This window comes from Schistocerca cancellata, chromosome 2, assembly GCF_023864275.1.
Source record: "Schistocerca cancellata isolate TAMUIC-IGC-003103 chromosome 2, iqSchCanc2.1, whole genome shotgun sequence".
NCBI lineage: Eukaryota > Metazoa > Arthropoda > Insecta > Orthoptera > Acrididae > Schistocerca > Schistocerca cancellata.
The window spans coordinates 340104539-340132305 of record NC_064627.1 but is presented as its reverse complement, the minus strand read 5'-3'; the positions used below and the strand labels follow the sequence as shown (position 1 = coordinate 340132305).

The 27767-nt window shown below is 40.4% G+C and overlaps 1 protein-coding gene across 4 annotated transcripts in view; it reads left to right on the top strand.

Moving 5' to 3' along the window:
- Window positions 1-27767, top strand: part of LOC126161723 (fatty-acid amide hydrolase 2-A) — a 223739-nt gene that overhangs the window by 116138 nt on the left and 79834 nt on the right. For all 4 annotated transcript variants that reach the window (XR_007534948.1, XM_049917759.1, XM_049917760.1 and 1 more), the window contains 2 exons: window positions 19738-19905; window positions 19990-20172. Coding sequence is in view for 3 of the 4 variants with exons in the window: in XM_049917759.1 (XP_049773716.1) it covers window positions 19738-19905; window positions 19990-20172 (351 nt within the window). In the remaining variant the exon portion in view is untranslated. The remainder of the gene's footprint in view (window positions 1-19737; window positions 19906-19989; window positions 20173-27767) is intronic.

The window sequence follows — 27767 nt, the reverse complement described above, 5'->3', positions numbered from 1 at the left end:
ATACATACTTCAGGACTGTGGCCTCACCATTAACTCTTAAGGACATTCGATGTAGATTTGCATGGATGTCATGTGGAAACAACTGAATTTCGGTACTTTTTGGTATTACCTTAATATCACTTGATAACTGCTGTCACAAAATTGTGTTGCTGCTTTTCTATGTTGCTCATTTGTTAATGATCCTATTTTACCATCATCATATCAATGATTATAAGGTATTTGAAAGTTCTTCAAACACATGGCAAATGTCATGTATCATTCAGAATATCACTTCTTAATTTGTAAATCTTTTTGATCACAGTGTTGATTATACTGTGGAAGATTTTAGTAGGAATTTTGTATTCACTTTCTGAAGACTGTATTTGGGATCGGAGATGTTACAGGTGCCTTCTTACAGCCACTGCAAAAAGTATAGACCAGAATTTGCAGTGAGGAGAATTACATCCCTGTTGTTAATAAGTGCTAATGAAATATCATACATATACTGCAAACTACTGTCGTGTAAGCTATAAAAGCCCAAGCTGAGTCCATACAAAATACCTATCTGTGAATATGGAAGCTAACGTTGTTATAGATGTTCTTAACCAGTTACCTCGGCACTGGACAGAATTTAGTTTCATCCCGATGACTTGTACGAGGGTAAGTCAATTATTATCCACAATTTAGTTATATTTTTGTATATTTTGGTAGTACTGTCGTTTTACATTGATGACGCACGATTTGTTTATTTGTTGTTATATCTTTGCAATTTTCAAGCTTGTAGGTTAGTTTCACTGCTGTGCTGTTCATCATTTCTGCTCTGCTTTTTATTTGCTCCAAAGAAGAGCAACGTTCAGTGATCCATTTTTTGTGGTTGGAAGGCGTATCAGGGGCCGAAATTCATCAAAGACTTTCGGTACAGTACAGGAACAGTGTTTTGCCACAATGGAGTGTCTACGAATGGATTGAAAAATTCCAAAATGGTTGCACAAGTGTTAAGCATGATGATGGAGCTAGACGACAGTTTACCGCCACAAATGAAGAAGCCATTGAGCGTTCATGTGAAATGATTCTCTTAGACGATTAACTATTGACAAAGTGGCGCATCGTCTGCAAATTAGTCATAGTTCTGCCTATGAAATCATCCACAACAGACTTGGGTTTCATAAAGTTTGTGCAAGATGGGTCCCAAAACAACTCACACAGTTGCATAAACAAATGCTCTTGGACATCTGCACAAAACATTTGGATCGCTATGGTAATGAAGGGGACAACTTCTTAGACAGGATCATTACTGGTGACAAAACGTGGATCCACCAATACGAGCCGCAGAGTAAACGGCAGATTATGGAATGGAAACATCCAAATTCGCCACGCAAGAAAAAGTTAAAGACCCATCCATCCGCAGGAAAATGGATGCTTAGGGCTTTTTGGGACGCACAAGGTCCAGTACTGGAACATTATGGGGAAAGGGGCACAGCAATAACAGTGTATGTTACAGTGAGATGCTTACTGCCAGGCTAAAGCCTGCAATTCTAAGCAAACACTGAGGATTTCTGTGTTGTTGCATGACAATGCCCGTCCACATACTGCTGCCTACACTGCTGAAATGCTCCAGAAAGTCAAATTTGAAGTTCTGGATCGCCCTCCATATAGTCCCGATCTTGCCCCTTCTGACTATCACTTATTTGGTCCACTCAAACAGGCATTAAGGGGCCGTTGATTTGCTTCGGACGAAGCAGTGAAAGAAGCGGTGCATTCCTGGCTTGCAGCTCAACTGAGAACCTTCTTTTATGAGGGCATCAGGAAGCTTGTACGAGGATCGACCAAGTGCGTTGAAATGCAAGAAGACTATGTCGAAAAATGAGGTTCTTGTAAGTTTCCTATTTGATTAGAATAACATTTTATAACTACTTTGCAGATAATAATTGACTTTCCCTCGTACCTTTCTATGCTGTGGCTGATGGAGGATGTTTGCATCTTGAAAACTATTTCTTGCTTTTCTCAAATTTTCAGTACACTCTCTGATATTCTGACCATTGAAAGCGTATAAAATGCCTAAAACCCTGCCATCACATTAAATAATTCCCTGCTTCTACTTTTGAGGAGAAGTGGATTTCACCTATATCTGTGCTTCATAAGCCATCTTCATGTGTTGCCGACGGAGTTTTGGCATTGCAAATCCGCACCACCACGTTCACCTTTTCTCATCCTCCCCTTTTCATATTCCATTCACAAATTGTGGGTGGGAAGAATATGACAGGCAGTAAACCCCTGCAAGAACTCAAATTTCTCTGATTTCCTATCATGGCTGTATCATAAGATGGGCAGGGGAGAAATAGTAAGTTTCCTGGCTCTTCTTGGAATGTACACACTAAGAATTTTAACAGTTAACCTCACTGTAATGCACAATAACACTCTCGTAGTATCTTATCACTGGAGTTTGATGAGCAAATCAGATGATCTCATGTTTACTAAGTGAACCTTTGACAAAATGTCCCATCCTTCTTTGGGATCTTCTCTATGTACTCTGTTAATCTTATTTTGTAAGGAGATTGATGAGCAGTATTTATGAATTGGCCACGGGTTTTGTCAGCTACCTCTTTCATGAGTAAATGTCGTTTCTTTTGGATTTGTCCAGTGCATCTCAGTCTGAAATCTGTTAGTTTTAATGATTAATTTTGCCCATATACATACTCCTAGATAAATTATAGTTGTTACAGTTTTTGGTGATTGATCTACAGGGGTTTTTCCACCAATTTATGTGCAATATGTTACATTTATTTATGTTTAGGGTCAACTGACAGTTCCTTTACTGTCAAACCTCAACATGTATTTCCATATTTTGCTAAAATATTCTGGTGTTGCAACTTGTATGTACAACAGCATCATCCATGAATAGCCCACTGAGCTTTCACCCATGATTTATCATTGTCATGAACAGTAACTGTCTTGTAACGTTCCTTTGGGGTATGCCCGAAGTTACTTCTACATGCGATGATTTAATCTGTTTAAGAACATTGTATTCTGTCTCCTAAGAAGTCTTGAATACAGTGTTGCATCTAGTGTGACACTCAGTAAGCTTGAATTATGTTGAAACTTCTGGCAGATTAAAACTGTGCTGGACCAGACTTTAAATTGAGACCTTTGGGTTTCACAAGAAAATGCTCTACTGACTAAGTTAGCCAAACGTGACTCACAACCTGCCCTCACAGCGTGACTTCTTCCAGAACCTCCTCTTATCTTCCAGACTTCACAGTAGTTCACCTGTAAACTTTGTGGAACCAGCATTTTTGAAAGAAAGGATATTGTGGAGAAATAGACTAACGACAGTCTAGGGGATTGTTCGCAGAACGAATTTTCACATTGCAGCAGAGTGTGCACTGATTTGCATTGTGCAAGGTATGCGGGAGAACTTCTGTGGAGTTTGGAAGGTAGGAGAAGAGGTACTGGCTGAAGTAAAGGCAAAAATAATACTGTGAGGGCAGGTCGTGGGTCGTGCTTGGATAGCTCAGGCAGTAGAGAATTTACCCTTGAAAGGCAAAAGCCCCAGACTTGAGTCTATCAGGCACACAGTTTTAATCTGCCACAAAGTTTCAATTCAGCACACACTCCATTGCAAACTGAAACTTCGTTTTAAAATTTGTTATTGTGGCAACAGCGTGGAACTGCATCAGAAACATTTTGGAAGTTAAGCAACAAGTTTGGATGCCTTTGTCTATTGTCTTTTGGATGTGTTATCACAGTGATAAGGAGCTGTCATATAAAAGGAATATAAATGCTAGAATGTAGAAGTGAGTAAAACCTGCATAGATCAGGATATAGAAACATGTGCTTGTGAGTTAATATTGGGAAATGTAATACTTGTGATTGTTATGGTGTACTGGTCCCCATCACTGAGTGATGGTGAAATTTTTGTTCTGTCAGACAGAAGGAGGGTGTTATTAATTTATAGTGGTTTTAACGTAAATTTTTGGAAGAATGTGACAGGAATAGGGTTTAGAGGTGCTGATAGACACTTGTAATTTATTATGTCACAAATTTGTCTCACTGAGTTTCTCAAGATATTAATACACTTATAGATAATACATTCGTAGAGCAAGAGGAGGGTACAGATATTCATGCTGTATTCTGAAGCTAATGGTTTGTCATATAACAATGGAGAGTTAGTCACATTACTCATTGTACAATTCAGAAACACTGAAACAGTGAGACTGAGGTTGATGAATGACAAAACAACTGATGGTTTTTGAGATAGTCAAGCAAAATGTTGACTGGAGTGAAATTTACGATTAGCTTAGTGCTAGTTTTAAATTCAACATATTTCTTAATAAGTCCCTACCCATTTTTGAAAGTAGTTTTCATAAAACGATAATTAAATCCAATACTGGAAAGCCATTAAATTTAACTTTTGTTCACTGCAGGTATCGGAGTATCTTCACAACGAGGGGGAGACATGCATAGAATAGGCAGAACTAGTAATGATCCAGAAATACATTCATACTGTAAACATTACTGTAACATATTAAGAAAAGTTTCTTCTTAAATATTCAGGAGTACACATATCCTGTCTGCAATTGACAGATGAGACAATATAGTCAAATCAATGTGGAATATTGTTAAAAGAGAGATACCAGAAAGGAAGCCACAGAAAATACATTATTTCTGTTAAAGAGAATGAGGGCATTGTAAAAGACAGTTCATTTATATCAGACTTTTTAATAATTACTTTTTAAAAATAGATGAAAAAATTGGTGCAAATAGTTCAGAAGATGCAGTAAATTGTACACTGAAGAAGTGTTATAGAGTACATTTAGCGAAATAAAAATTCATGTCACATTCCCATCTGAAATAACAAAGGTTGTCATGACTTTAAAAAGTAAAATTAGATAATATTGCCAATAATACGACTTTTAAATAGTTGTGGCCTTATAATATGTAATGTTCATAGTCACTTGTGTGATGCATAATTAATTCTGAGTGATTCACAAACATAGTAAATATTATATGGGTGGGCCTCTCTGCACCCAAGGTGACTTCATAGATATCAGTAACTACTGCCCTAATGCTGTCACTCCATACATGATTTTCAAAAATGTTTTTAAGGTAATGTACTCAGCAGTTGTCACCCACACATGTAATAATAGGATACTTAGCGAATCACAGTTTGGATTTTGTAAGGGTCATTCTACTGAGGCAGCTGTCTACACAGTTAGTGAACACACAATAAAATATTTATAGGGTAAAATATCACCATTCTTTGGCTTATTGACGTATGTCAGTCATTATACTTGGTTAGAAAAGTTAAGTTTATGTGGAATACACAGTTCAGCACATGCTCAGTTTAGTTTGTATTTATGAGACAGGATGCAGGAAGTCACCCTAGGCTCTTTGAGGGATGCCACTAATCTTTGTGGGGAGGAATTACAATGAGAGTCTCATGATTGGAACAATAGCACACTGCCATTCTTTATTGTACAACCATTATTATGAAGCCAAGCAAAGAAGCATGAACAGAGAAAATAGTAAATGATGTTTATGTGAAAGTTACTGACTGGTTTTGCACAAGTGGGCCAGCTACAAATTTTGTAAAAATGCAGCTCATCCGTTTTGTACTCTCAGGAATATGCCACCTCCAATTAATCTGTTTGTGTCACAGGTGGAGAGCTATTGGGGGCACTGTCTGTCTGACCCCCACACTTTCACCCCAGTGTTTGCTAGTTACCAAGAGCTCCAGTATTGGGCACATCAGGGAAAGAAGCGGTCCTGGGCTGGAAAGAAATCTAATGTTTGCTCAGTATGTCTGCCAGGAGGCCTCATCCAGGTAGCGGCTATCATGGATGCAATGTGCAGTCACCTTCAAATTGTGGCTTATGTCACCACCAATAATCCATCCAAGTTGAAATTGAGTCTTGACTGCAAAGTTATCTGGACATGAGCAATTGGCCTAAGTGAACTCAAGTTAATCATCGAATGTTTGTACCAGCTGCCCTATTTCACGTAACAGTTGTACAGTCACTCAAAGAAAGTGTACGCCCAGTAGCGTGAAAGTATGCCAATGATGTAACATTACTTGGAAGTGACTTCAACATACTGAGTAGAAACTGAAATATCTATAGGTTCATTGCAGGTGGTATGGACAGTCTTGTGAAGTAGTTCTGAACATATTTTCCAAAAACTGCCTTGACCAACTAACTCTACAACCCACATGCAGTTAAAAACTACAAAGAGGTTATTGACAGTATCAGTATAGAGAAAGGGAATAACGATCATTATGATATCACAGTGCCAAGTTAATAAAACCATCAAGAAGTCTAGGAGAGTTTTTATGCTGAAAGGGCAGATAATAATTTTTTGATATTTTGAGTAGAAATGAGTGGACATAATTTAGTTCTAGAATGATGGACTTAGAGGAATTATGGGTAAAGTTTAAACTGATTGTAAATCATGCTGTAGAGAAATGTGTGCCAAGTAAGGGGATTAAGGACAGTAAGGACCCACCATTGTTTAATAACAAAATTTTAAAAAAGGCTCAGGAAGCAGAGATTTTGTATTTAATCAGTTGTCTACCAGTATGGTGTGGCAATAGAAGACAGCAAAAGGAAAGCTGAAACTTTAAATTTCGCATTTGAAGAATAATTCAAGCATAAGACTCGTACAGACATATTGTCATTTGATTATTGCACAGGCTCCCATATGGAAGACGTAGAAATAGGCATCCAGGCTTTGAGATGCAACCGAGAGTTGATAACGTGAAATTCACCAAGTCAGGATAGAATCCCAGTTTTGTTTTACAGAGATTCTCTTGCCCTGTGTCAACTCCTAAGCGATTTGAAAAAGCACAAGTGACTCATGTATATAAGGAGGTCAAAAGAACAGACCCACAAAATTACAGACCAGTACCCTTAACATTGGTTTGCTTCAGAATTCTTGAGCGTATTCTGAGTTCAAGTATAATAAATTTTCTTGAGACAGAAAAGTTTCTTCCCACAATTCATTACCGATTTAGAAAGCATCACTTGGGCAGAAGTCAGCTTGTCCATTTGACACATGATGTCCTGTGAACCATTGATGAAGGGCAACATGCAGATTCCAGGTTTTCCTAGATTTTCAGAAAGCATTTGACACACTGTCTCACAGCAGACTCTTAACAAACGTTCAAGCATACGCAATGGGACCCCAGATATGTGAGTGGCTTGAAGAATTATTAAGTAACAGAACCCAGTACATTGTCCTGGATAGCAAGCATTCATAAGAGACAAGGGCACCATCAGGAGCGCACCAGGGAAGTGTGACATCACCACTTTTACTCTCTATGTACATAAATGATCTGATGAATAGAGTGGTTAGCAATCTGCAACTGTTTGCTGATGACACTGCAATGTATGGGAAAGTGTTATCGTTGAGTAACTTTAGAGAGGTATAGAATGACCCAGAATTTCTATTTGGTATAATGAATGGCAGCTTGCTTTGGATGTAGAAAAATGTAAGTTAATAATGATGAATAGGAAAAATAATCATGTTATGTTCAAATATGGTATTAGTGGAGTGCAGCTTGACACAGTCACATCAATTAAGTATCAGGGCATAACATTGCACAGTGGTGTGGAATGGAATAGGCATACAAAGTCGGTAGTAGGGAAGCAAATGGTCAACTTATGTTTATTGAGAAAATTGTAGGGAAGTGTAACTTATCTACAAAGGACACTGCATATAGAGCACTAATGCTATCCATTCTTGAGATTAAGAAGCAATTCGGGAGCAGGCTGCCAGATTTTTTTACCAGTGGGTTTGATCAACACATGAGTATTACAGAGATGGTTTGTGACTCAGATGGGTGTCCCTGGAGGAAAGATAATGTTCTTTTCAAGAAACACTTTTGAGAATATTTAGAGAATTGGTATTTGCAGTTGACAGTAAAATGATTTTACTGCTGCCAATGTACATTTCGCACAAGGATTCTAAAAACAAGACGGATTAGGATTGGTATGGAGTGTAAACAGTCTTTTTTTTTCTCTCACTCCATTTGTAAGGGGAACAGGACCAATGCCATGCACCATATGGTGGCTTGGAGTGTGTGTGTGTGTGTGTGTGTGTGTGTGTGTGTGTGCAGATCATTGAACACCAACGATAAATAATAAACAGGGCAGAAAGATATAAGTTCTTGAGCAGGAAAGATCATCTTGTAGCTGTGCTAAAATATTTAGATTTGGCTACTTTTGCCATAAGAATAGTTGTCAATGTTGGGAACACAGATTAGTGAGTTTGAATATTTTCATTCACTGTTGTCTTGCATGATAATATTCTGGGGTAACTCCTGACTGAGGCAAGAATTGTTCATTGAGCAGAGGAAGGTAATTAGAATTAAGTGCGAGATTCACACATGTACATCTTGTGTGCTTAACTACAGCCTCACAAAAAATTTATTCAGTTATGAAATTTATTATCAACAGTCCATCCAAGTTTGAGAGTAACAAAGATATTCAGAAGTACAACACTAGAAAAAAAACTGATATGCATTATTGTTAAATTTATTTAACTTTCACACAGCAGGGGTAAAATATGCCCTTTCAAACAGAATGTTTGCCAGACAGCAGGCCAGCCAGAGTGGCCGCGCAGTTCTAGGCGCTTCAGTCTGGAACCGCGAGACCGCTACGGTTGCAGGTTCGAATCCTACCTCAGGCATGGATGTGTGTGATGTCCTTAGGTTAGTTAGGTTTAAGTAGTTCTAAGTTCTAGGGGACTGATGATCTCAGCTGTTGAGTCCCATAGTGCTCAGAGCCATTTGAACCATTTTTTAACCAGACAGCAGAAGTGTTTTCAGATGTAGATTAAAGATGTTTCTGTTGCGAGAAAGTTCTTGTGGAATGTGAATACTTTAGGATTAAAGAAAACCACTCACTGAAATGCAGAAGCATTGAGTTGTAGATAGCCACACACAAATGGAAGAAAAGTCTCTAGCTTTCAATGTTATCCTTTGACAAGCATGAGTAAAACACACACACCTTCCTAAGCTCCTAGATGGTGCCAGCCGGACTAACAATGCAGTGCCAGTTTGTATTTGGACTGGTTGTGGTGGGGATAGTGTCTGGTAGGGTGGCTAGAGAGAGAGAGGTTGGTGGGAGGCCAAGAGACAGACTAAGGTGTGGGTGGCTGGTGGCTCAGAGAGAAGCAGTTGATTTGCTGCCTAGGAATGTGGGAGGGAGGGGTGGCAGATATATTGGCTAGCCACATAATGCATGATTGTAGGGACCAGTGGGGAGCAGCACACAGTGAAGGCAATGTACTGGCATGAATTGGGAGGGTTGACAGTACAGAGGAAGAGGTCACTGATGCATGGATAGTGCAGAGAGAAACTGGATTAGCTGAGATTGAGGCCAGGGTGGAGGATGTGTTTTAAGGGTAACTCCCATATGTGCAGTACATAGATGCTGGTGGTGGTGGGAAGGACCCAAATGCCACACATTATGAAGCAGCTATTGAAACTGAGCATGTTGTGCTCATTTGGATGTTGTGCCCCCGGGTGGTCAACTCTGATCTTGGCAACAATTTGACGGTCACTGTTCATCCTGGTGAACAGTTGGGTGGTAGTTGTGTCGACATAAAATGATGTGCAGTATTTTCAGCAGAGTTGGTATATGATTTGGCTTCTTCCACAGGTGGTCTGGCCTCTGATAGGGTAGGATAAAAGACTGTGACGAGACGGGAGGAGGAGGAGGAGGAGGAGGAGGAGGAGGAGATGATGCTGGTTGGCTGTGCGGGGCAGGTCTTACACCTTAGTCTACCACAGGATATGATCCCTGTATCCTGGGGTTGGGAGTGGAAATGGTACAGGGATGAACCAGGTTGTTGTGTTGGTTGGGCAATGGATCACCACCTTACGAGGAATGAGAAGGATCTTTTGGTGAAAGGTATGATTCAGTTGTTTTAGTCCAGGGTGATATAGGGTGATGAGCAGAGCAGTCCTTTGTAGGTTATCCTGGGGGCATTTGAGGATATGACACAGGAAGTCTTTTGTGAGCTAAGCTTGGGTGGTATTGCCTGTATGTAAAGGCATCCATGAGACCGTCAGCGTACTGGACAAGGTATTTCCTCTCTCTGCAGTTACATTTTCCACAGGTGGCTAGGTTCTTTGGGAGAGATTTTTTAGTGCGAAAAGTGCCAAAATGCAGGTGCTATTGGTGGTTATTGGGTTTAATGTGGATGGAGGTAGGGATGGAGCCATCTGAGAGGTGGAGGTCTTTGTCAAGGAGGTTGTCCCTTTGGGCAGAGAAGGGCCAGGTGAAGTGGATGGGACAAAGTGTTGAGGTTGAGAAGAAATTTGGGTAGGGTGTCTTGTCTCAAACTCCAGATCATGAAGACATCGTCAATGAACCTGAAGCAGATAAGGGAATGGGAGTTTTGGAAGGTTAGCAAGGTTTCCACTAGATGACCCATAGACAACTAGGCATTGGAAGGTGCCATGTGAGCGTTCATGGTTGCACCACAGATTTGTTTTTGTACATTTAAAGGAGTAGTAGTTGTGGGTCAGGATATAGTTGGTAAGGTGTAAGTAACGAGGTGGAGGGTTTGGTGTCTGAAGGATGTAGTGTTCAATAGCAGCAAGGCCATGGGCATTAGGGATATCGGTGTTTAGGGAAGTGACATCAGCAGTGATCAGTGGGAATATAGGAAGTGAAGGGATTATGGTAGAAAGTTAGTGAAGTAAGTAGTTAGTGTCTTCGATGTGCGAAGCTAGTTTGAGGGCTATGGAGCGTCCAAGATTGTTGGGTTTGTGGATTTTAGGGACCATGTAGGAGGTGAGTGTGTGGGATATTGTTGGGGTGAGGAAGGAGATGGTCTCAGGAAGGAGGTTCTGGGAAGGGCCTATGGAGATCAGTAGGGAGGTTATGTTGGACTTCTGGGATGAAATTGCTCTGATGAAGCTTGTAGGTGGCAGAATCAGACAGTTGGTGGAGGTCTTCTGTCAGGTAGTTACTGCGACTCATCGTGACAGTGGTGGATCTTTGTTTGCTGGGAGAATGATTAGGACAAGATATGTTTTCCAGTTATGTATGGCTGTCATTCTTCTGCTGGAAAGTTAGTGATCTCAAGAAGGGATCTCATGCCACAAAACTGTCCCGTTGCTCCCAGCATGATTTCTTCTGTCCTTTTCACTCCCTGAACTCATGCTATATTATCTGGTTCCCTTATAACTACCTAATGCTCTCACTTGCTATTTTCTGCATCATTTCCCATTTCCTAAAATCACCTGTACCCTAATGGACAATTGCTCCATTTTTTTGCATGAATTCAGAGAAGTATCCCTTTCGCTGGCTAAAACCCGTTCCCACATCCTGTTCCTTTAAAGTTGTCTAGAACATGGAATACCCCCCCCTCCCCCTCTTCGTGCCATCCCAACAGCTTAACCATAAAAATTCCTTCTGTGGATCCCATCCCTCCTTTCACAATATCTTTCACCTTGTCGGGTTCTGCCAGTCTCTCTCCCTCATAAACCTGGAACTGCAGAAACATCTCTCCTTGACACAGGAATCCCAGAACCCCCTCTATTCCCTTAGCAAGGTACTATTACTGTGCAATCCTTACTACACGCACACACACACACGCACACACACACACACACACACACACACACACACAACATATTCAAAATAGAAACCATTGCATTCCAATATGTGTACAAACATTCCAGAAATCACCTCCATAAACCCTCTGACCTGTTGACAGCCTGCACCCACTTTGAGGCACCACTGCCCATCAACATTTATCCTGCTCACAGCGAACCCCTCATAGCACGCAGACCCTGCCTAGCTGACCTTTTCGATTTACTAAATCCTCCAAAACTCCCTCCCAACAACCCCTAAAACCCAGAACCCAAGCAAACCCAAAACCCTATTGTTAATCTTGCCACCAAAATCCTCAGTCCCATTTTATACCACCATCCAGCCATAACCCTCCCACCTAACCACTCCGTGGTCGCCTTCCAGGCATTCCTTACCTCCAAGGCATCATCACCTTCACTAGTTCCCTTCCTGATAACACTAACCTTTCAGCAGAAGAAAGGACAGACACACACAACCACAAAACAGGTCTTGACCTAATCGTCTTGCCTGCACACAAGGTCTTCACCATTTTCATGACGAATCGCAGAGACTACCTGATGGAAGTCGTAACTGCTGTCTGCTTCACGTCTGCTGTGCAGCGAGCTACCTTAATTTAAGTATTAACTGTATTTTTCTTACTTGTCACTTCTTCTTCCGTGTGTATTTGCTTTTAGGAAGCTTTAATTTTCGAGTGCTCTTAATAGTGTTCCATAGATTTCGTGTTTGTTTTGAATACAGTCAGAGAGAGCCCCTGTAGTCAACCATAGTGCCAGTAGTGCTAGTGTTTGTTTTCAATACAGTCCAGAGACAGGTAGTGCTATTTTCATTGTTTTCTACAAGAAGTGGCTAGCAACCACAGTTTAGTGAATAAGCAGCCGCCTTTAGTGAATTAGCAGTCTAGTTAAAGGTTGATTAACTCTCTTCAGTAAATTGTTTCCTTAGGATGGATATGATGTGTGACTGCTGTGTACGGACACAGGAGGAGCTGGCCACTGTTCGCGAACAGCTGAGCGTGTTGATGGCCGCGGTCAGCCATCTTCAGGCTGCTGCCTCGGAGTGTAGCGGCAGTGGGGAGTCTGGTGCGTCGCAAGGTACACCCCAGGTGTTACATGCTTCACCCACTGTCCCTGCTGTCGAGACATCTTCGCGGGTACCGGGCGCGGTTGGGCCACCCTCTCCCCAAGGGGAGTGGCGGGTTCAGCGACGTACGAGGCGGAAGGTCAATGTGGAGGCTGGCCGTGTGGCATCGCCCGCTCTGCCTGTGAGGGGACATGTGGCTGCTCCTTCAGCAAGGTCCGAGCAGGCACACGGGGGGAGGGGTTTATTAGTTATTGGGAGCTCCAACGTTAGGCGGGTGATGGAGCCCCTTAGGGAAATACCGAGAAGGTCGGGGAAGAAGGCCAGTGTTCACTCTGTCTGCTTGCCGGGGGGTCTCATCCGAGATGTGGAGGAGGCCCTACTGACGGCGATAGAGAGCACTGGGTGCAACCGACTGCAAATTGTTGCTCATGTCGGCACCAATGACTCCTGCCGTCTGGGTTCAGAGGTCATCCTCAGTTCGTACAGGCGGTTGGCGGAATTGGTGAAGGCGGAAAGCCTCGCTCGCGGGGTGGAATCAGAGCTAACTATTTGTAGTATCGTTCCGAGAACAGATCGCGGTCCTCTGGTTTGGAGCCGAGTGGAAGGCTGAAACCAGAGACTCAGATGATTCTGCGGAGATCTGGGGTGCAAATTTCTCGACCTCCGCTATCGGGTGGAGAAATGTAGGGTCCCCCTGAATAGGTCAGGCGTGCACTACACGCCGGAAGCGGCTACAAGGGTAGCGGAGTATGTGTGGAGTGCACATGGGGGTTTTTTAGGTTAGAGAATCCCCTCCCTAGGCCCGACAAGACGCCTCCTGAGATGCGGCAAGATAGGAGTAGGCAAAATGCAACAGGAAATAACAATATTAATGTGCTAATAGTAAACTGCAGGAGCGTCTATAGAAAGGTCCCAGAACTGCTCTCATTAATAAACGATCACAACGCCCATATAGTACTAGGGACAGAAAGTTGGCTGAAACCAGACGTAAACAGTAACGAAATCCTAAACTCAGATTGGAATGTATACCGCAGAGACAGGCTGAACAGTGAAGGGGGAGGCGTGTTTATAGCGATAAGAAGTGCAATAGTATCGAAGGAAATTGATGGAGATCCGAAATGTGAAATGATTTGGGTGAAGGTCGCGGTTAAAGCAGGCTCAGATATGGTAATTGGATGTCTCTATAGGCCCCCTGGCTCAGCAGCTGTTGTGGCTGAGCACCTGAAGGATAATTTGGAAAATATTTAGAGTAGATTTCCCCATCATGTTACAGTTCTGGGTGGAGATTTTAATTTGCCGGATGTAGACTGGGAGACTCAGACGTTCATAACGGGTGGCAGGGACAAAGAATCCAGTGAAATTTTTTTAAGTGCTTTATCTGAAAACTACCTTGAGCAGTTAAACAGAGAACCGACTCGTGGCGATAACATATTAGACCTTCTGGTGACAAACAGACCCGAACTATTTGAAAAAGTTAACGCAGAACAGGGAATCAGCGATCATAAAGCGGTTACGGCATCGATGATTTCAGCCGTAAATAGGAATATTAAAAAGGGTAGGAAGATTTTTCTGTTTAGAAAACGTGACAAAAAGCAGATTTCAGAGTACCTGTTGGCTCAACACAAAAGTTTTGTCTCAAGTACAGATAGTGTTGAGGATCAGTGGACAAAGTTCAAAACCGTCATACATAAGGCGTTAGATGAGTATGTGCCAAGCAAGATCGTAAGAGATGGAAAAGAGCCACCGTGGTACAACAACCGAGTTGGAAAACTGCTGCGGAAGCAAAGGGAACTTCACAGCAAACATAAACATAGCCAAAGCCTTGCAGACAAACAAAAATTACGCGAAGCGAAATGTAGTGTTAGGAGGGCTATGCGAGAGGCGTTCAATGAATTCGAAAGTAAAATTCTATGTACTGACTTGGCAGAAAATCCTAAGAAATTTTGGTCTTATGTCAAAGCGGTAGGTGGATCAAAACAAAATGTCCAGACACTCTGTGACCAAAATGGTACTGAAACAGAGGATGACAGACTAAAGGCCGAAATACTAAATGTCTTTTTCCAAAGTTGTTTCACAGAGGAAGATTGCACTTTAGTTCCTTCTCTAGATTGTCGCACAGATGACAAAATGGTAGATATTGAAATAGACGACAGAGGGATAGAGAGACAATTAAAATCGCTCAAAAGAGGAAAGGCCTCTGGACCTGATGGGATAGCAGTTCAATTTTACACAGAGTACGCGAAGGAACTTGCCCCCCTTCTTTCAGCGGTGTACCGTAGGTCTCTAGAAGAGCGTAGCGTTCCAAAGGATTGGAAAAGGGCACAGGTCATCCCCGTTTTCAAGAAGGGACGTCGAACAGATGTGCAGAACTATAGACCTATATCTCTAACGTCGATCAGTTGTAGAATTTTGGAACACGTATTGTGTTCGAGTATAATGACTTTTCTGGAGACTAGAAATCTACTCTGTAGGAATCAGCATGGGTTTCGAAAAAGACGGTCATGTGAAACCCAGCTCGCGCTATTCGTCCACGAGACTCAGAGGGCCATAGACACGGGTTCACAGGTAGATGCCGTGTTTCTTGACTTCCGCAAGGCGTTCGATACAGTTCCCCACAGTCGTTTAATGAACAAAGTAAGAGCATATGGACTATCAGACCAATTGTGTGATTGGATTGAGGAGTTACTAGATAACAGGACGCAGCATGTTATTCTCAATGGAGAGAAGTCTTCCGAAGTAAGAGTAATTTCAGGTGTGCCGCAGGGGAGTGTCATAGGACCATTGCTATTCACAATATACATAAATGACCTGGTGGATGACATCGGAAGTTCACTGAGGCTTTTTGCAGATGATGCTGTGGTGTATCGAGAGGTTGTAACAATGGAAAATTGTGCTGAAATGCAGGAGGATCTGCAGCGAATTGACGCATGGTGCAGGGAATGGCAACTGAATCTCAATGTAGACAAGTGTAATGTGCTGCGAATACACAGAAAGATAGATCCTTTATCATTTAGCTACAAAATAGCAGGTCAGCAACTGGAAGCAGTTAATACCATAAATTATCTGGGAGTACGCATTAGGAGTGATTTAAAATGGAATGATCATATAATGTTGATTGTCGGTAAAGCAGATGCCAGACTGAGATTCATTGGAAGAATCCTAAGGAAATGCAATCCGAAAACAAAGGAAGTAGGTTACAGTACGCCTGTTCGCCCACTGCTTGAATACTGCTCAGCAGTGTGGGATCCGTACCAGATAGGGTTGATACAAGACATAGAGAAGATCCAACGGAGAGCAGCGCGCTTCGTTACAGGATCATTTAGTAATCGCGAAAGCGTTACGGAGATGATAGATAAACTCCAGTGGAAGACTCTGCAGGAGAGACGCTCAGTAGCTCGGTACAGGCTTTTGTCAAAGTTTCGAGAACATACCTTCACCGAAGAGTCAAGCAGTATATTGCTCCCTCCTACGTATATCTCGCGAAGAGACCATGAGGATAAAATCAGAGAGATTAGAGCCCACACAGAGGCATACCGACAATCCTTCTTTCCACGAACAATACGAGACTGGAATAGAAGGGAGAACCGATAGAGGTACTGAAGGTACCCTCCGCCACGCACCGTCAGGTGGCTTGCGGAGTATGGATGTAGATGTAGATGTAGAAGGCTTCTGTCAACTGTTTGACTCTTCCACCTACAAGCTTTGCCTTAGTGATCTCATCTCAGAAATCCAGCATAACCTCCAATCCCCACTGAAATCCATAGGCACTTCCCAGAACCTCTCCCTTGAGTCCATCTCCCTCTTAACCTCAACAACATGTTGCACACCCACCTTCTACATGCTCCCTAAAATCCACAAACCCAAGCATCCTGGATGCCCCATCATAGCTGGCTGTTGTGCTATCACTGATAGAATTTCCGCTCTTGTTGACAGTCACTTCCAGCCAACTGCCTTAAACCTAGCCTTGCACACTGGAGATACTAATCACTTCCTTCACTAACTTTTCACCATCCTGATCTCTCTATCTCCTGGATCCCTACTAGTTACAGTTAGTGCCACTTCCCTATACATCAACATCTTCATGCCCATGACCTTGACACTATCAAATACTACCTGCCCTGCATCCTTCAGACTCCAAACCCACCACCTCATTCCTTGTGCAACTGAGTACCTTATCCTGACCTACAATTACTTTGCCTTGGAAGGGAAGGTACACAAACAAATCAGTGATGCAGCCGTGAGCACCCGCGTCACACCTTCCTATGCCAAGCTATTTATTGGCCTTCTAAAGGAGTCTTTCCTAATCTCCAAAAACTCCCCACCCCTTGTCTGGTTCAGTTTCATTGATGATTTCTTCATGACCTGGACACCCTATCCATATTCTTTCAACAACCTCAACATCTTTTCTCCCATCTGCTTCATCTGGTCCTCCTCTTTGCAACTTCCTCAATGTTGACCACCTCCTCTCTGATGGCCCCATCCATATATTTGTCCACATTAACTCCACTAAGCACCAACAGCACCTGCATTTTTGAAAGCTGCCATCCTTCCCTCAGCAATAAATTCTTCCCATACAGTGTAGCCATCTGTGGACGACATCTGCAGTGAACAGAGCTCCCTTGCCCAATATGCTGAAGGCTTTATGAAGGCCTCCACAGTCAGCCAGTACACCCCAAACCTAGTCCACAAACAGATTTTTCATGCAATATCCTCACACACACCCAGGAATCATCCTATATCACCTTGGACTGGAATAACTAAATCATATCCTTCATCAAAACTTTGCTTATCTTTCATTCTGTCCTGAAATGAAGGACATCGTACCCTAGATCCTGCCCCCCCCCCCCCCCCCCCCCCCGCCCCGCCCCGCCCCGCCCTCCCAGCCCAAAATTATAATGTGGTGGTCTGTTTCCCACTGACCCTACACAACATCGTGGTCCACTCCCACTTTCAACTCCAGATGACAGGGATCATATTCCTGTGGCGGATCAACCTGCCAATCCAGCTGCCCAGACCTCCTATCCGATCCTGTCACAGGCTGCTTGGAATATTTATGGAATATTTTGTTGCCCTAGCAATCTGTGATAAACCTTCGTTAGTAGGGAGTAAGTTCTTTTATATGACATGTGTAGAATTGTACATTTATTGTATCAGATCCACTTATGTTTACTGTGCTGAGCAATATTAGTTGGCACTCTATTCTGTGACAACTTATATCAAAAGCTGTATCTCTGGTAAACTGACTGTAGAATTGTACATGTGTCATACTAGACCCACTATCTTTACTGTGCTGAGCAATTTTAGTTGGATTTCTGTTCTGTGACCACTTATATCAAAAACTTTATGTCCGGTAAACTAACAGTTTTCCAATACCGTATTTACTTGAATCTAAGCCGCACTTTTTTTCCGGTTTTCGTAATCAAAAAAACCGCCTGCGGCTTAGAATCGAGTGCAAAGCTAGCGGAAGTTATGAAAAATGTTCGTACGTACCGCCACAACTAACTTCTGCCGGCGAATACATGTAGCGCTGCGCAAGCATACTTTGTAGGCACAAAGATAAATACTGGCGCCAAAACCTCTGCATCAGTAAATATTTTTTTTTAAAAAAAGTGGAAGACGAGATTTTTTTTTCTCCGCTGCGAGTTTCGACCACTACATTTTCATACATTATCCAACGAAGTAAATACAAATTCCGTATTGTTCATCTTCGAATGTAGCACAATTTCAGTGTACTACGAAAATCTGACTGGCAAGACTGTTTGGGATGTTTGTCAATATGGCCAACTCTACGTTCTGAATTTTTTCCTATCTGTGAGAAGAGATGGTTGCTAATAGGAACCTGATGAAATTTGAATCACATACAGTATTCTCTTCACCATAAGAATAATACGAATATAAACATTTTGCCATGTATTCTTTCGTGTTTGCTGCTATCTCATTTAAATCCTGTCTGCCTAATAAACTACGAAACTATAGAGTGGGACAACAGCAAACGTGGAAGAATATACATATCATGTCATGTTTATATTCGTATTATTCTTATGTCTAATAGTGATACAGTCAGAAATGAAGCACGGCAAGTGACTAGATTTTTAAATCTAAGATGACTGTAATTTCTGTGCAGAATTTGATGTAATAAAGAACTGGCCGCAAAGATTTTCAAACGGAGAAAAATTTTCACAAACTCTCCTTCAGAACATGTTCTATCATACGCAGTCTATTATTTGATTCTTGTTGATCATTATCAAAGAAAGCAGCAGTGTAAGTAACAACAAATAGCAGTCTCTTGCCATTGTTTCGCTAATGAGACGATTCCTCTCTCTCTCTCTCTCTCTCTCTCTCTCTCTCTCTCTCTCTTTTCTTCTTCTTCTCTTTTTTTTTTTTTTTATTTTTTTATTTTTATTTTTTTTTTTTTTTATTGTGCACGGCGGTAGCGCGCACAAAAGCAAGCCATGCCGCGAGCCGCGACTGGCCGTAAACACGCACTATCAGAATGCGACAAACAATGCATGACACAGTGCAGTAATGCATTTTTAGCTTAAGAGTGACGCAAACACCTATAACAAAGAAAACGGCATTTATCAGATCAAAGCAAAATAAGCAATCGATTCAAACCAGACGAAGCATGTGAAAAAGGAAGGGTATCCGTATAAATACAGACGGAGCGCCTGACGCATAGCAATGGCTACGTGGTGAAGCTTAACTGCTAAGCTTACAACTCGAACCAAACTACTGTAGCTGTATCGTCATTCATTCGACCTAAATTGTCTATCATATTACAATGGACCAACTTTGTTTCGATTTGGAGATGCGGCCTAAAACTTTTCTCTCCCCTTGAATTTCGAGTCTCAAATTTCAGGTGCGGCTTAGATTCGGGAAATTTTTTTTTCCTTTATTTCGAGTCTCATTTTTCAGGTGCGGCTTAGATTCGAGTGCGGCTTAGATTCGAGTAAATACGGTACTCGTGGATAGAGTTAGAATAACCGACTCTGTAATGGTGTTATTTTGTATTACTGTTTGAGTTCATTTTAAGTGGTAGGAACTTCAAATTTGTTTATAAATTTCTCTTTTACAGGGTTCTATAACTTTATGGTGGGAGTTAGTTAAATGGTTTCTTGGATTCTCTAACCACACATTTATTGCTTTAGCAACAGCCCTAACTGAAAAACTTGGGGTGCAGCCAGGTACCCCAGAATATGCACATTTGTGTGATTTGTGTGATCAGTTACACCAAGAGTTCCAGGTAAGAGGAAATGTGCTAAATAACTTTCACTACATCATATAGAATTTCATTGTCTTTTCTAATTATACAAATTCACACTTTCAGGATATGCTGGGAAACAATGGAGTACTTTTTTATCCAACACACCCTACTCCAGCACCCTACCACTTAGAACCTCTCGTCAAACCTTTCAATTTTGCTTACACTGGAATAATAAACATGCTGGGATTTCCTGCTACACATTGTCCACTTGGTCTTAGCAAAGGTGGATTACCCATTGGAATCCAGGTATGAAAAACTTTAGGAACGTATAATATACCTTCTAAAATTTTGTTGCATGTATTTTCTTTCTAATAATATCATAAAAAGTGTGAATTTATGGACACTTTGTGCCAGCAACAGTATCTCCTTTTTCATTTTATGGAAGCTGCTATGGACAGAAGGACAACACAAATACTTCATACAATAGCAGCATTGTTGCTGCAACTCTCTGATCTAGAAGAAAATGTTCCTTCTGCATGTTCTAACGACTTTGTTATCAGAATGGCAGTTTCTACACATTTTGCCAATGGCTGATGGAGATTGATGACTTTTGTTTTAAGAAAGATGATACCACCTTTGTTCTTGCAAAGTTGACTGAGGGCAGAAAACTTGGAGCTCAGAGTGCTCAGGATATAGCAGCCCAACATAATTTCACAGTGTGCTGCATTGTTTGTGGCTAGCATTGGTGTGTCCCAAGTGAAAGGTGGTCATGCTCTCTGGTCGAATTGTGGTAACTGAAACTGCCGGCTGTGCGGTAGCAGTTAGAATTGATGATTTGTAGATCTGAGGTAACCCAGGTGTAGAACACTCATATTATTCCAGAATGTTGTGCACATCACTTTATCTGCTGAAGTCCACATTGTGGTTCATGAATAAAATTGCTGTTTCCCTATGTGCGTAAAGCCCATCAGTCTGTACTCTGCTGTAGTAATGATCAGACGACTTGCTTGTGAAGCTATTCAGTCTTTCACAATGTATGCAACATTCAGAAAAGTGGATATGGTTTTTGTGTAAGGCAAATATTGCCAAACTTGTTGAACAACTGTGTCGTTTGCTGAAGGGTATTCGTATCAAAACAAATCCTTAGGATCCGTCTTTGCAATCATTATAAAAATAAAAAAAAGTAAGTAAAAAGGTTCAGGAAACTACAAATGTGAAGAATAAAATGAATCAAAGAAAAAGAACAGTGACTGTTGAGGGAAATGGAGCTAACATTTAACTAGCAGGAATCTACAATCCACATGCCACTGCAAGGCACGCTGAATGTGCAAGCCAAAAGAGTGTTATACTACTTTCTAGTGCATTTATCCTCCCCATGTTTCACTCTTTCAGCAGTTTTGTGGCAATGAATTTCAGAGTTGGTGTCTACAAAAACTGAAAAGTGGTGCAGTGTTTCTATGCAAGATTTTTTTAAATAAGTAAAGCATTGTTAACAAAAACCATGGACAAATGAATATTCACACTGTGCACAAATGGTCAGCTGAGAGTGGTGTATAAACAGCCACCTTGGTCTGTCAAAGTGTGGTATGGGCTTTTCAGAAATTGCATCATTAGTCCCTGTTTCATTGATGGGACTGCAAATAACTGCAGGTGTCTACAATTTCTAACAGAGTCAATGCTGCAGTTATTTAAAAACATCCCAGTGACCATCTGAACAGAAAATGTGCTGACTGATGGATGGTTGTGTAGAATACACAATATTGCCTGCATGTTCACTAGAAATTCCTCTGGACTTTTTGTGTGTGTGTGTGTGTGTGTGTGGGGGGGGGGGGGGGGGTGTCTACAAGGAAGCACCAAAGAGACACACATATGTGAGAGATACTGCGTATCACAGTCCTGTGCTGTGATCAGATGAAATAAATGCAGCATGCAGAGTCCTGTGCTGTGATAAATTTAGATGAAATAAATGCAACGTGCAGTGTTATATATTCAGAAACACTTTACATTTAAAAATGCACAAATTGTATGTGGGTTATATATTTGTTTAAATTTAGTACAGTAGAGCTGATTTATTTGTGGGACTGCGTCTGATGATCACCTGACAGCTGTTTGTGGTGCTGTTATCTTATTACTGTTTGATCAAGTTCTGAATGCTATTTCACTGAAATCCTCTTTGAAAGCTCTTTCCAATACCACAGTCATCTAAATTTTAATTTATGGCCTCTGAGATTTGATCTTGGTGAAACTTGATACCATGAGTCTATGAAACAAGGTGTAAACAGTGCTAATGTTTAGGAGATATGCAGCAGATTTATTATTAGTGTTTTGCAACTGACTCAAACTGTGAAAACATTCTTAGTTGCATTCAATATACAAAAACTAGTGGTACTGATTTTAGCATAAAGCATCGCTTATGTTCACTAACAGTGTGTCTGTGTTGCCTAGTTTTAGAAATGTATCTAGAAGCAGCAAGTAATGTTATTTGTTTAAGAACCTGCTCGAGGTAGGAATATTGTTAATGACATGTTCAACAAGAATCTCAAAAAGAAACTTACCTGCATTTCATTGGTCATCAGTTGCATCACTTTTGTTGAAACTATATAGTGTGTACCATTCCTCCAATTTTTTGTGGTTATTAATTCTCTAACAAATCTGACAGTGAGTCATAGTCATATTACAAAGGGAGCATTATGTTACTGGTTTAAACAGTAGCTATAATTTCGTTCGTGGTGGAACATTAATAAAAAATAATAATATGGAAAAAAAAACTTGCATTGATGTACACAAAAATTTATAATTCATAGTTTAAGGGAAATTGTGTAGATCTTTGAAGAAAAAAAGAATTAGCTGTGTGTATTGTAATCCTACAAGAGAACATCACACAATGACTGACACAACTTTATTTCATCTAGAAAACAACTTATAATGGGTATACTAGTTATGGAATCGCTCGCAGTAACTGTGTAATAACACATATGCAGAGGTAAACATGTAACTCAGTTGGAGCTGGCCGGGCACATCTCTGAAAGCTGTCAGCAAGCCAGTAGAGTGCACACACAAGAGGCTGTACATGCATTCAAAAGTGGCAGCCTCCGAAGCCTGTCAAACTTCTGGCTACATCTGCCGACTTACATGGCACACCTTACGTTTTAGCACCCGGATCTCGGGTGTGGTCTATGTGGGTCATTATATCATGAATGTCAAGAGCTCTGCTTGCAATCCAGAACTAAGCAGAGAAGGCCAAGCTGAAAGGTGAAAGGGATGTATAGAAGGACCATACAAGGGAAATTAACTTGAAGGCAATATTGTGGTGAGGGAAGAGAAAGCAGAAGATGAGGGGAGATATATTATACTATTAGAAGAATGTGGCAGAGCATTTAATGACCTAAGTCAAAACAATGCAACTAGAGTAGACAACAGTCCCTTAGAATTATTGAAATCGTAGGAAGAGTCAGCCATACAAAACTGTTCCATCTGGTGTGCAAACGTAAGACAGCAAAATATCTTCAGACTTCAAAAAGATGTAATTATTCAAGTACCAAAGAAGACAGGAACTGACGGATGTAAATATTATTGAACTACCAGTTTAATATGTCATGCTGGCAAAAAACTGACTTGGGTTATTTACAGAATGAATGCAGAGCTGGGAAAAACCAAGCTCACGGAAGATCAGTCCGGATTTTGGAGAAATGCTGGAATATGCGAGGCAAACTGACCGAATGACTTTTCTCAAATATAAATTAAAGATGTGGTGACTGGGATACACTCTTTGAAAGTCTGGAGGTAGCAGGGATAAAATATTATTTATACTTCGTACAGAAACTAGACTGCAGTGATAAGTTTCGAAGGGTGTGAAAGTGCAGTAGTTAAGATTTGAGTCGGACAGGGTTGTAGCCTGTCTCCACTTATTCAGTCTGTACATTGAGCAACCTGTAAAATCAACCAAGGAGTATTTTGGAAAGGGAATAAAAGTTTAGGGGTAAGAAATGAAAACTGTGAGGTTTCCTGAGGACTTTGTAATTCTGTCAGAGGCAGCAAAGGACTTGTAAGAACAGTTGAATGGGATGGACAGTGTTTTGGAAATAGGTTATGCAGTGAACTGCAGCAAAAGTATAACAAGAGAAAATGAATTTAGTCAAATTAAATCTGGTAATGTTGAAGGAATTAAATTAGAAAATGAGACACTAAAAGTAGTAGGTAAGTTTTGCTACTTGGAAAGCAAAGTAATTGATGATTGCCAATATCTAAAATGCAGATTGGCACCAGCAGGAAAAACATTTTTGAAAAAGAGGAATTTGTTAACATCTAATTCCAGTTTGTGTTCAGAAGTATTTTTTGAAGGTGTTTGTCTGGAGTGTAGCCTTGTATGGATGTGAAACATCGACAATAAGGAGTTCAGGCAAGAAACGTGATGATTCAGTGGGTACATCAAATAACTGATAAAGAGGTACTGAGTCAAAATGGCTAAAAAAGAAAAATATAGCACAATGGAAAACCCAGGATGGAATGTAACAATAATTATGAAAAGGAAAGTTGCCACTCACCATATAGTGGAGATGCTGGGTCACAGATAGGCACAACAAAAGGACAGTCACAAATAAATAAAGACTGTCACAAGTAAATAAAGCTTTGTACAGAAACTAGACTGCAGTGATAAGAGTAGAAAGGTGTGAAAGTGCAATGGTTAAGATTGGAGTCGGACAGGGTTCTGGCCGAAAGCCCTATTTCTGACAGTCTTTTTGTTGTGCATGTCTGTGACTCAGCATCTCTACTATATGGTGAGTGGCAACTTTGCTTCCAAAATATATAGCACAGATTGACAAAAAGAAGGGAGTGGTTGATAGGCCACATCTTGAGGCATCAAGGAATCATCAGTTTGCCAATGGGTGGAAGTGTGGGAAGTAAAAAGTGTAGGGGAAGACCAAGGGATGAATAAGCAGTTTCGGATGGGTGTAGGTATTGTAGTGGGGAGAGCTGCATCAAACCAGTGTTGGGACTGAAGATTAGAGCATCAACAATTTAAGTTTTGCAGTGGATGAGTGGGGAAGGGGGGGGGGGGGGAGAGATGAAACGTATGAGATTACCAAAATGATGAAGCTAGGCATTAGTTTCTTATACACTATTTAAGGGAACATACTACTGATCGTCTAATACCTGCAACTCTCTTTGTCAGACATTTTGGCATCCCTAGACAATCATTCTTTTGTTCTCATTTCTACTCATATGAATGTCACTGTTGGCGAATTTCCACATTCCCTAACTTATCGTGACCTGCTACACTTTCGTGCAGTGAGTGTTGGAGCAATGTGTGATCTGCATGAAAACTTTGGACTGTGTTACACAAACGTGTAATATTATGTCTCTGAACTTGAAGTATTAACAGTTGCAATGGCTGAAATCATGTAGTCCTCTGATGAAATTGATGTACTGGGAATAACTTGGTTTTATTATATTTATTTGAATCCCCAATAGATGTAATCTGCAGTGTGTACCATGCACTTTCAATAATGAATATCTAACTGTTATGACATCTCCACTGAATGGAAGTTCATCACTTTTGAGTGAAATTGAAATGCATGCCCACTTTGATAAATTGTGAATTTTGTACTTAGTTAGTTTTTATGCTGGCTTCATTGCCTTCTTCTCTGGGGTGTGACTTTATTGAGTTCTCAGACAACTAGTTCAGATAACACACAACTTCCATGTTAATAATACACATATGCTCACGTGAGCTACAAAATTCTAATTGTCCATTACATTTGCAAAGAGACTTGTCTGACCATTTCAAGGAACATCATCATAAAAATCCTTTCTACAAGTGCTGAGAGAGAGCTCAACAATTACATTTGTAGGCCAGACATTATTTAAATAAACAGAAACATATTGTTTGTGTAAATTTAACAAAATTTGTTTGATAAAGATTTACATGGTTTTGTGTTAAATAACTTCAAAATTATTCTGATCACATAAAATGTTTTACACAGTGTATGAGGTTGTATTATAAATGAAATTATTGATACCAGTTGGTACTGGAAAGTCCATAATATGCTTTAGGCTAAATTACATCTCACTACCCCTCTAGAATTCCACATACAAACATTATGAGTGGGACTCTACTAACACAGTTGTACAAACAAGCAGATATTAATGAGATTTTAATAAATTGTCTCAAATATTGAAAATTTTTCTTTAGATGGATAGTAAAATCGGCAGCCTAAGTTTATGTAATAAACAACTCTTTAATCACTCTGAATATATGGTTTCAGTTCAGTAACATTCCTTAATCCAAGCAACTTTCTAGATTTCCGATAAGTTAACCTGTATGCATTGGGGTGTGGATTTTCTAGTATCTAAAATGGACCTGTGTAAACTATGTGATTGTGTAACTCGACTGTCATCAGATTAGATCTCTCTTTATTTCTTTTCTTAACAAAAACCATGTCTCTTACTTTCAACTATGTCACCTTAATCCTAGCATTGTGTCTTTCTTCATTTGTCACCTTGTTTTTTCATGCATTCTTTTACAATGTATTCTCTTTCTTGTACTGAAGAGGGGTTACACTCCGAAAATTCAATGAGTTCATTGATAAGATTAGCTGGTTATTCATAAGATAGTATTTAATGTAGTGAAAAATCTGTGGATGAATGTTGTAAACTGTTCATCACATCTTCGAAACTGGCTAAGTGTTCAATTCAAGATGGGTGTTTGTGACTGTAGTAAGTCTGGACAGCCTACCAATTTCTTTCATGTACCTCTTCGCAGGGTTAGTGATTGTATGATAAGCAAATATTAAGTGTGTTTTATTCCTGACCTTTCATTAAATGACTTCAACGATTTTGAGACATTATTACTTCAGGTTTACTGACATGTGTAATAGTCTCTTTCTATTTTCAAAATCAGTGCTTTATGTGTTGCTTTTATGATAAGATATAATTTGATGTATTTTGAAAATATGTCTACCCCTTCTTCTCCTTCCCTCCCCCTTCGCTCTTGTCTGTACAAAACAGTGGCACTAGACCCATAGGTTTCTGTGGAAGTGTGTTCTCCATTTATCCATGACAAGTTCTGTTACTTACCTCTACTTGTTGAAATCTTTCACAGATGGAAACCTGTTTTCTGACCCTTTTTACCACATTGTAAAATCATACATTTTCTTAAAGTTTCTTACACATTTTTGAGCACCAAAATGTCCATAACTTTCATGAGTGTACATAATAAGATTATCGGTGTACTACTCTGGCCAGCACAATTTCCAATGGTCTGATTCTGAATTTGTTCTTATAAATTCCCTTGTGTATTTTGTAATATGTATTAACTTTGTCACAATCCTTTTTACCAAAATAACTCTTCACTAGTATTCACTTATCACCATGATACTGGTTTTTAGAACACCATTACAGATGGTCCTAATTACCTTTTCATCTTTAATCCCTTTCAAATACACTTCTTGGACCCTCTGTCTTTCTCCTCAATATAACTTTGATTTACTCCTACAAGCAATGGAGACACTGCATCTACAACAAGATATTCAGATGCCATAACTTAGTCAAATTGTTTAGGAACATGGCCCATCTGCGTAACCTACTATGGTGGTCTGAATACACAATTGTCTTATGTCCTGACAGATGATTTTGAAATTTAGTGAAGGCCCAATGTACAGCACGTATTTCTTTCTCCTTTACAGTGTAAATTCTCTTACATTTTTGTAGCATCCTCTTAGCAAAAGCTATTGTCTGTCATTTATTTCTCCATTCACCATTTTTATTTGAAATAAATGTGTACAAAAATCTTAATCACTAGCATCACAAGATAAACAAATCGGTAGGATAAGTGTGGTCTATACAAAATGTTACAGGTGCATACAGCATCTTTTATAGAATCAAAAGCTTCTTGACACTAT